This window comes from Osmerus eperlanus, chromosome 7 (genome assembly GCF_963692335.1).
Source record: "Osmerus eperlanus chromosome 7, fOsmEpe2.1, whole genome shotgun sequence".
Classification (NCBI taxonomy): Eukaryota; Metazoa; Chordata; class Actinopteri; order Osmeriformes; family Osmeridae; genus Osmerus; species Osmerus eperlanus.
This window is the reverse complement of record NC_085024.1, coordinates 15704114-15715330: the sequence shown is the minus strand read 5'-3', so window position 1 is coordinate 15715330 and position 11217 is coordinate 15704114. Positions and strand designations below refer to the sequence as shown.

The window sequence follows — 11217 nt, the reverse complement described above, 5'->3', positions numbered from 1 at the left end:
CAATTAAATTGTGGAAGCTAAGCACAGGGTCTTAATGATCTTATTTCGATTCTGGTGTGGACGTCTGAGTTAGAAAGTTTTGGCTGTCGTTTCTCCTTGATCAGCGGGAGTAGAGAACATCTCCTCTGACACGTTTATGAGGGGACAGGCCCCTGGCTCACTTGGAGGGGCCTTCCCACTTTGATGTGCTTTATTAAACCCACCTGTACTCTATTTGTTCATTCTTTTCTTTCTTCCAACAGATTATTTATGACCTCACCTTAATGGGAGATCAAGGTTGTGAAAATAATCAGCCTCAATCACACGTATACATGTTCACACACACACACGAGCACGCACGCACACACACTCACAGATATGCACGCAAACACACACACAATATTTACATTTTGCACCACAATATAAAAAGTATAAATTATTTTTAAGTCTGGTAAGAATGTGGTGAAGGTACTAATATTAACATGTCGGCCTAATGTATCATGGCAATGATTAAAACCTTTTTTTTAATTATACCCTTATGTTATTCTTACACATTTACAACATTCAAGCTTGCTTGTATAAGCTTTAGTGAAATAGAAATGGTCTTAAATGTATCACTTGCACTAAATGTTTATTTAGTTTGATACAGCAAATAATAAAACTTTCCACATAATTAAACTTCAACTTAAAGAACTGCAGGTGTGCTTCAGAGATTAGACTGAAACAGTGATAGCAGATAAGAGATGGATGAAGTGAATCTCATGAATTATCTGCATATGAACTACTTATATGATCTACGATAAGGGGTTCGCCTCCCTGAGAGGCTTTCAATCAAGGACATAAGCCATCCATTTATCTGACACCGACCACTGTACTTATTGAAGACGACCTAAGCATTCGTTGATTGGCTCCCCATTGATACTCCGAATTTCGGTAATTCATAACTTGTTATACAGTACATTATGTTTTTTTTTTTTTACTATAGACCTTTGGTACATAAATAAATAAATAAACAAACAAATACATAAATAAATACATATAATAAGAAAATAAATTAGTCTCTGCCTAGTAATTGTGTCTCATTACGACTTACATTCTCAATGACTTATCAAAAAGGTTGAACGACCTTTTGTTTGCTGTGCGGGCACGCTGGGGTGTCTCACCTGACTTTGCCCTTAATCAAACAGAGGTGGGTGAAATCCCTTTTCATGTTTTCAAAGGCGGCGGCAGAGCAGTTTTACAGAAACAATAACTTCTTTTTATTGAGAACAAATGTTGACATTTCAAGAGAGGAAAGAGGCAGAGCCTATGAAGGAAACCGCCTCTGGTGCTATTTGACAACAGTGGTTGTTCCCAGGGGAGCCCACCTGAGATTAAAGCCTGAATTTCAATAAATCAACTCTAATGAAAGCCCGTGGATTGCTGTAGAAGGCCTTGTCTGACTGCTTCTCTAAAGCGACCGAAATAGAGGGATGTTTGAGCCGAAAAGGAAACTAAGGTGAAGTAGTCTCTGGAGATTTTAGTAACATTCCCCTCAAATGTCACGTAAAAAACATGGCTCTTTGCCACCTCGAAAGTTGCGATGACCATGGCAGCCCGCTTTGCTACACCTATTTCTTGGAATATCGCATTGATGTTGCCCTTATTATGTTTTATACATAGCCTATATACGTGTATTTTCAGACAACGATACTCGATAGCCCATTGGAGGTTGGCTAAATAAGATTATTCACCCATCAGTGCAATGCGTTGATGCACCACTAACACATCGATTCTGACTCGTGCAAACTTGCTTTTACTATTATTATTATGACTATTAGTAAATACCCTTAAATATATTCACCATCATTTAAATGGTAGCTATGCCTAACCTCAGTTAGCTCATTTTAATAATATTAAAACCAACCCTGCTGCTAAATCTAACTTTTCATCAGGCTAACTAATGTAGCCAATCAGGACAGCAATTAGGCTTTAATAATAACAACAATACCTATGTGTTTGTTAATATTGTAGTTGTTATTATTATTAGCATATTAATAATAATATGCTAATAATATATTATTAATATTAGCATATTAATAATAATATGCTAATGTATCCAATGTTATTGTGACTTAGTCACTGTGTGAAAACTTTTATAATTTACACAAATGAAGAACAAAGAAAACGCGGTGCGATTAGCCACATCTCACACTCCATTGGCCCTGGCAGATGTGAAGATAGGGTTTTATGGATTGTTCAATATCGCCTATAATGAACCCCGACTGACCGTTCAGAGCTAAGCCAAAAGCTCGCGGGATCACCCCGCTGGGAACTTACAAGGCTTGCATCCTATGGCTGTATTAATCATAGTGAAAAAAAAAAATGATGGCAAAACCAAGCTACATTATATCCATCAGTGTCGGTGAATAAAGCACAGAATAGCCGAGGTTATGTGTAAAAATGTCACAGTGTTTTCACCTTCATTCACATGTTTTGATCAAACAGTTCATTAGCAGGCTGGTAATAAAGGAATGAATGAGTCTCAGAGTTAGATATACGGAGGAAAACGGTTTAATTTGTTTTCCTTTGAATAATAGATAGCACTACCTCGCCAGTACACACTAGCGCGTTTTTAATTTACAATCAGAGATATAAATTAGTAAAGTACTCTTGTTAACAAGATTGTTTAACTTTCAAATGCGTTTCAAATAAAAATTGTCAATGCATTTACAAACAAGTTCAGTTTACATTGCAATACAACTTGCATAAATTATAGGCATTTGCCATCATTAAAAAAATAAATATCAAATGTATTCCACTTAAGTCCTCAAGTTAATATGTTCGGTCGCCTTATACGTTAGACATCTCTTTACAAATTACGGGTTTACAGAAGGCCAAATCATTTTCACACTTAAAGTATAGGCTACCATACCGTGGCGAAGAAACAAACTGAAAATCCTGAGAAATAACATGTCTTCCAAAATCACTTTAACTACATTGGACTGAACCAGCATATTCACATTTCATAAAAACGAAATTTAAATTATACAAATAATTCGTGTTTATGTTATCACACTGGTTATTTAGTCACTGAGGAATGAGACGTTCTAGTGCGCAGCAGTCTTCTTGTCAACGGTGGCACGAGTTGCGTTCCAGTTTAGAGAAAAGGTTAGGGGTGAATGGGGTGGAGAAGTGATGGCTTGCTTGCTTTATTCAAAGCAATTGTGACACCTACCTGTAGACCAAGGGAACATAACCTATTTAAGTCCATATAGTAAACCCCCGAAACAGAAAAAAGTTTGCTCCTACTTTTTCTTGTTCTCAGAACAGTGTCCTGCCGATAACATAGGCTACTGTACGTGCGCAACTTGCAGTCGAATGACCATTAGTCAATGGTTGAAGCAATGCAGATGCACACAACAACACCATTACTGGAAGCTAACTTACGTGATGTATCTTAATAAATGTTATATGAGGCTGCGTTCCTATTGTGCACATATCGGGGGTCTTGTCAAAAATAGAATCCCTATTTAGTGTTATGGCAACATTTCTCTATATAGCTACTGCACTCTCATAACAGGCCAGATTGACTTCCAGTGTGCGTGTGTGTGTGTGCGTGTGTGTGTGTGTGTGTGTGTGTGCGCGCGCATGTACACGTTGCTGAATGATTACAATAAATGAGGCCTGTGCAACTATAGGCTAGGCTACTGTGTTTACACTGTGAAATACCCTCCACAAATAAATTAAGGTCAGAATATCGAATAGCCTACTTGATTTCGTGCATGGGGAACTGAAAAATGCTTAATCAGAAATGCATAAATGAAGTGAATTCTATTCGAAATGAATTGCACAAAAAAGGGAAATATTGTTTGCTGCATTGTTACGTACCTTTCTTTGACTCTAAATTTGAGGGTCTGAATTGTTGATCAATCTGGTTTGAGATACTTTTAATGAAAGAGTCATTGCTCTGTTGTTTGTGCATGGAGCTTGCTTCAAGAACCGACTGAGTGAGTCCCTCATTCGCAGCTGCGGCGACTGCTGCAGCAGCCGCTCCAGACGAATTATACCGCAGAATCCCTTGGCCCTGCAACGGGCTGAAGTTGCCATAGTTTGTGTAATTACTATAAAAAGGAGATGTGTAATAAATAGGTCTTCCCAAGATGGAGGACGCAGGGTACACAGCGCCGGCTGGGGACGTCGTTGAAGTGGTGGAGTTCAGAAGGCCAGCGCTCGAGGGACAGTTTTGCCCCAGGTGCTGCTTGTGGTCCGAGGTGGCAATCTCTGCTAATGACCACAATTTGGGTTTAACGGTCTGACTCTGTGGAACTGAAGAAATTCTATTGTCAATGCATGATTTGTTGCTGTTTCGGGAGTCTTCCCGATGATGGTGATTCAGAATCGGAGCTTCCACTCCTGTCAAGGGTGATGATGTCACCGGCTTCGGTGACAGGCCTCGATGGCGTTCATCATTTTCTATATCGTGATCTTCATCCTCGCATTTGTCCTTCGTATCTGATCCAGACTCGCAAGCCACGTCTCCTATCCTGGAGTTCACCTTCTCTCCATCCGATTCCGCTGAACAAGAATGATCTGTGAGTGTATCAACGTGCAAACTGATACCTAAAAGAAAAACACAACAAAGTGGACAAGTTGGTAGTATGTACAAAACATTGACAAAAATGATAACACTTCGAATAAACGACGACAATATGGTGAAAACATAAATCTACGCCTTTTTATATTGGACCAACAATGTTCCTGTTAATCGTTTTGTTACATATCATTAGAGCCGATAGCCTACAGCCTTTGGGCCCATGCACATGCTGTTAAATATAGGCTATATGCCTCAATCGTCATGCCATCAATCATCTCGGAACAGGCTACCCGTTGATAAAATACATTTATTTCTCTAACCGAGAAGTATTTAACAAATCATTAACGTCGTCAAGTATTTCAGTTTACCTTCGTCCTCGGCTGATATCTCGCTGTTGTCAAGGTTCTTTTCTGAACGTTCGTCTTTTCTCTCCCCGTCTCCATCATCCTCATCCTCATCCTCGCTCTTATTCCGCGGTGCCCAGGTCATCTTGTTCTCCTTCTTCAGTCTCCTCCTGGCGTTGGCGAACCAGGTAGAGACCTGCGTCAGGGTCATCTTGGTGATAATGGCCAGCATGATCTTCTCTCCTTTGGTGGGATAGGGGTTCTTCCTGTGCTCCTGTAGCCATGCTTTCAGCGTGGCTGTAGCGTCTCTGGTTGCGTTCTTCCTGTATGCCGGGTCGTTAAGCTGGTAGGGATATCCAGGACTTCCATAAGGGTGGTAACTTATTGCACCGGCCATGCCTGTAGTGTGGGCATCGTATGGAGAGCCCTAAAAAGTAAAATTGATTATTTAATTTTAATTAGTGTACATAATAGTAGGCTATTAATACATAATCATCACTAACGCTATTCTCACTGGTAGCCTAACTTACAGTCATTCCACCGTTAAAGTGGTATAAAGTAGTAAATATAGGAAGGTTTAGCTACAACAAGATCATTATTGGATTGATTAATTGGATTGTATTATGTTAACTAACAGATAGACGATAAATCGCGCTGTCACAATTGTTCTTTCATCGCGGATAACTTCCTGTTTAAGCTATATTTTGGGTAGCATGTTTTGTACAGAGACTTGTTAGCATAATGTGCACAGCACCATAACAAATCCAATTAGCAAATCAGTGGAAATACACCTTTAAAAAGCATTGAAGTGACACGTTAGCATTGTTACTCTTTTCTAAACTGCGCATTAAACTAATACACATTTTAATTAGGCTACGCATGGCAGGCGTTCAATACAAATAAAAAAAAATTAACATCACAGCCAATAACTTGGTTAATTAGGCCTATTTTCCTTAAATGTTCAAAAAAATCGGTAAGGCTTTTTTATGTGTAAAGCCCATATGACTAAAAAGTAGGCTTTTTTTAACGTAGGCTTAGCAAGACGAAATGCGTGTGTTAAGCATGGCCTACCGGTTCTATTCGTTTTCGGTCAAATAATAGCCTAGTAATGATAATAATAATAATAATAATAATAATAATAATAATGAGAATAGGCTAAGAAGCGTAATTAATAGAAAATAACTAATATGTTTTACTCTTGAGATATCCGCAGTTGTAATGTGTTCACATAGACTAATATTTAGGCTATGAAAAACATTTTGCTCACCAACCACATAAAAAGTGGTCTTGACACCTTTTAATCTCCGGCAGGACAACATTGCCCTTTTAAATTGTAGACAAAAACACTGAGGCTATCGTTTTTTCTTTTTTGCACAATTAGGCCCACACAAACCGATTAACATTACTCTTTGAATTGGTCTAGATTTATAAAATACGTTCTACGATTGTATCATATTCATTCTCAGCGTATTTACCATGTACGATGGGAACCCCGTGGTCGGATCTGTTGAGTATGGCAGTGGACTTGAGAAGCCACTGGCTGAAGCCGTAAAAGCAGCGGATCCAGCGTAGGGACTAAACGCTGAGCCGGACGAAGACCGTGCCAGCTCCTCGTTCCTGGGGGCGGCCAAAGCCGAAGCCCCATAAGCTGGACACGAATAGAGAGCCAAAGAGCCGGGGGGCTGGTAGAGGTAACCCTGAGGATACGACATTGGTGAGTGTGTGTATGTCGCCTATTCCAGAGGAAAAAAGCACGAGAAATCAACTAAACAATCAGACGCGCAGAACAATCATGCAGCCACTAAGAGGAAGAAAAAGAATCAAATGGGAAAAAAACGACCCCAAAAGATCACTAAAGTGCCCACGTAGAGGCATGCGTCTTGATCCCCTAGCGTCCGATGTTTTTACTACCCAGAACTATGAAGTGAGGAGTTAGAGGAAGGCGCCAGTGGAGTTTCTGAGAGCGTTGGGAAACAGGAGCTGTCACTCTGTTGATCTGAATATTCCATCTCCGCCCCTCACCCTGTGGAATGGAACGCCGGAACAAAACCGACTCTAAGACAGTTGAGACAAGGAAGACGCAAAGACTGTTCCCTGTACTAACACACTTCAGCGGAATTGTTTCTTAATTTTCCTCTTAAGAATTGAAATGGGTTTATTATTGTGGTGACGACATAATTTGCTAAAAGTCAACTGAACAACAACACTGCGTAAAACGTAAAAAAAACAGCGAACACAATGGTTATCTTCACTTTATATTTTCTTTCAAAATATCATAGGATACTTAAGATACCCACCTTCAGTAGATAACGCTGTTTAATAACCTGTTAAAAATATGATGTTCAGCGCAAAAACCACACTGGAACCAGCGGTCCATAAGCTCGCTTTCTCCATGCAATGCGCGCAGACACCTGTGGGGGGCGTAACTGTTTACCCCCTATAACCCGTTTCCTTATCTGACTACCTTTCTGTTATTGGACTTCTGTCCAATCAAAAAATTAAATCTACAGCATTATAACAACAGTGGTTGTACAAATAGTATTTTACAGTTGTTTAAATTTTATTATCATATATTGAATGTTAAGAGTGTTTTACAGGTGTATCAAGGCTAAATGCATGGTTTATGACCAGTATGAATACATTGTTTAAACTACAAGTGAGACATTGACACACATTCAAGGCTATGTTTCATATGCATATTTCTACAATATTTGTTGCAGTTAACACAATCCACAAACACAAAACACATTGCATATACTATACTCATACTTATGATGCGAATAAATGTGAATGCAGAGCAATGATGATGATAATGTGAATGTAAGAAACAATAAAACATGCATACAAAAAATCAAACAATTCTACATTAAACTTTAGACTTTAAACTCTAGATTATGTTATTTAATACATCTTGTTATTGTTATTACATTAGGCAGGTGAATGCGTATTAAGTTAATTTCATAATAGGTTTGTTCACTTTAAATAAAACTGATCCATCTATCCTACCCTGTCTATTGTATGCCATCATACATTTATTGACCATTAGTAAACTGAGACATGGGCATAGACAGTGGTTCAGGTGAATGTACGAACACGCTAAACTCAAGAGTGTTGAATAAAGAGACAGATCAAGACATAACCCATTGAAGGATATCAATACAATCATATAACATCTGCCTGACTCATTCAGTCAGATGGAGCCCTACCCTTTTTAGTACACAGTTAGATCTTTAGAGCGGAGAATGGATGAACATTCGGGACAGGCTGCTGTCTGGAACAAAGTTTGTCCACAGTTGTCACCTATCATGGGGAAGGTCAAGGCAAGTGTATACGTTTCAATGGAGACCTATAGGGTTAGCTGGGGTAAACATTGTGAGGATCAGTGTTAGGTGGTCCTCAGAGGTGAGAGTGAGGTGGTCTGGGAGTACTGGGGCCTCCACAGCAGGGGGCACTGTCTCCTCTAGCTAGGAGTAGAAACACACACTCAAGCACACACAAACGTGCATACACGAACGCAGGCATGCATACACACACATACACACACACACACACACACACACTCAGAGACACGCACACACGTATATACTCACACACACTCTCAAAGACACACACCCAGACACAGCAGGCCCGAGCTGGATCGTCTATTAACACATATGGTGTGCTCAACTCAGTAGCACATTCCAAGGTTCAGTTTCTCACATACACACATACACACACTCTTTCTCTCTCTACCTCTCATGATATAGGATATATAATATTTCAGTCTCAGCAACACTAAGTAAGAGAACGTGAATTGTCCAGCTAGAGAGGTTCTAGTTTATTTAAAAATAAAAATGGCTAAATTATTCTGTAACTGAACATGTACACTATGTATATGTTTGATCCAAAGTGATCAAAATAATTTATTTACAGTGTATCATGGAATTTCTCAAAATGAAAGTCGTAGTTTAGGGCATTCCTAAAAGCTTCTTTCAATTTCAGGTTTCTATTTTGATGGATGTTTGTCCTGATGCCATGCTATTGCACTCTCTCCTTTTACTGTATGTATCAATGCCACACAATTAGGGAAATTTCCCAGTTGTATCAGCCTTTTGTAATTGATGGATTTTTACTGACGCATTTCTAATAAAACAATTCAATAAAGCTGATTAGTTAAAAGGTGAAAAGGGTCCTAAACCGCTCTCCTCTCAGCCAAACAGATTCATGAAGATTGTCATGTAGCCTGATTGAACGAAATGATTCTAGATTTTTTTAACAAACTTGTTTACTTTGGAATGATAATGTACTCTTGGCATAACATCAGGTGTTGTGGTGGTGTGTGAGTGTGTATGTTTGCTTGTGTGTGTGTTCAGTGGCTAGCAGGGGGTCCATGACCAACATTGCTATAGCAGCAGAGGCTTGGCCTATATATGCAGTCCTACTGAGCAGTGTTAAAATCAATATGGACTGGGCTTGGACGATCAGACCTAGAGACTGTGTATTGTTCAGCTCAGGCCAGTGACAGCCTCGAAGTGATCTTGACTGATCAGGGCTGCACGTTGAATTTGTCTGTGTGAAAAACTGGTTTTGTCCGCCTGCTTCTCTTTATCCCCGATATACCTCAGTGCTAAATCTTGAGACAATGTTCTTATTGATCAACTGGCTGGGAGCAACAATGCTAGCTGGCCTCTACACGATATGGATTGATAAAACAGTAGTCTCATGCTTCAAAGCTTAAGGACCTGCAGCTCCTCAATAGCCTCCATGGATTGTGGAGGAAACGTGTGAATAGCAAATTGAGATGTATGTTCAGACTGTTTTGTGTGTGTCTTTAATCAACATGCCTGTGTAAGAATCCCCCCAAAGTTCCTGTAAGATGTCCAAACTGCCCTGTGTTTTTTACACTGCACTGGCTGTGAAGGGGTAAAATCTTTTCTATGAACTCACCTGCTCTGATTGTGCAGAATCCCAAAATGTATGAGGAATGAGGGCCCGCAGAGAATATGACACACACAGAATGTAAGAGAAAAACAGAGAGAATTTGTTTCAAACAGAATGTGAAGGTAGTATTGTTTCACAGCTACATATTTCACAATAATACAACAGAGCATCTCAAACACATATACAAACAGTCAATGCAGTAAAATAATCAAAACGACTAAAACAATGCCACTTTGATAGTGTCAGCCATTTAACTGTCATATTTACACATCTTGTTATGGAGCTGAATAGGGTTTGTGGCCATTCTTCACTGGTTTGTTGGGGAAATGTCTTTGGTCTTTTACAATGGGGCCTGCGGGATGAGGGTGGCAACCAGCGACTGGTGACAACTGTCGTCTCACTGGCTGGCATCTGTAGCCTGTGCCAGGCCCCTAATCAGCTCAGTCCATGTGCTTGGCAGCAGAGGGGGTTTCAAATTATTCCCTTGCCCCAAGTAAAAAACCCTAAGCCCTATCACTTTGTAAACGTGTACCTTACGGCTAGTCAAGCAGGGGTCTCTGATGTAGAGTGGAACAGCGAGATGTGTGCTCACACACACGCCGTGTTGCCATAGTCGACACAATCACAAAGCTACTCTCAGGTTCAATTTGTTTAACATGCTACAAAAGGACATGGATGTTCGGTAAACAGTTTTAGGGAAAAGAGAGAAGTAAGACCGATGGGCTTGGAGCATAAACTCTCTCTCAAAACAGTCGAGCGATGGAATAACGCTATGGTGTTACACCAGCCTTTGTCTTGTCGTGTTTACTATGGCTTCTTATGCTAGGGAGATTTAAAGCTTGAAATAAAATATTTGCTATTTCACAAGAGAGTTACAATGTCTCAGAACTACAATAAAATAACAAAATGCTGTCTCTCTCCAAGTCTCTGTATCTAATTACAGTAATATAGAAAAAGATACACTATGAAAGAGTTTAGATGTAGTGTACATGTACAAAAACAAAGTAGTATTGAAACGCACAAGCGTTTGTCCCCTATGATAATTTTTTCGCAGACGATCCTATGGGAACACACACCTAATCTTAGCTGTGCTGTATTAATCCAGTGGTCCATTCATCTGTGCTTCGGAAGTGCCAGTACAAAGAGGCGGTGTGTGAGGAGAGAAGAACCCCCCCACAAATTATAGGAATCATGTGCAGCATGGGTTAGAAATGCACAGACATCCAGACGGTTTGATTGACGAACCAAATGAGTCACCTCAAATCAAAGGGAAATAAAAGGAGGCACAAAGAGGGACAATTAGAAATGGCTACCCCTTTCAGGTGGCTCTATAACCAAGGGTCGGCCAGATAGGGTTCTCTAGAAAGAGTCTGCTGACAGTTAGTGTCAGTGGGCTTT

The 11217-nt window shown here is 39.9% G+C and overlaps 1 protein-coding gene across 1 annotated transcript; it reads right to left on the bottom strand.

Moving 5' to 3' along the window:
- Window positions 1-2364: 2364 nt before the first annotated feature.
- On the bottom strand, window positions 2365-6824 carry irx2a (iroquois homeobox 2a). Its single transcript, XM_062465204.1, has 4 exons — window positions 6375-6824; window positions 4924-5326; window positions 3850-4581; window positions 2365-3196 (listed from the first exon to the last, which is right to left on the bottom strand). Exons 1-4 carry the CDS (start codon window positions 6609-6611, stop codon window positions 3171-3173), a joined length of 1398 nt encoding a protein of 465 aa, XP_062321188.1. The 5' UTR covers window positions 6612-6824; the 3' UTR covers window positions 2365-3170.
- Between the last annotated feature and the right edge of the window lie 4393 nt (window positions 6825-11217).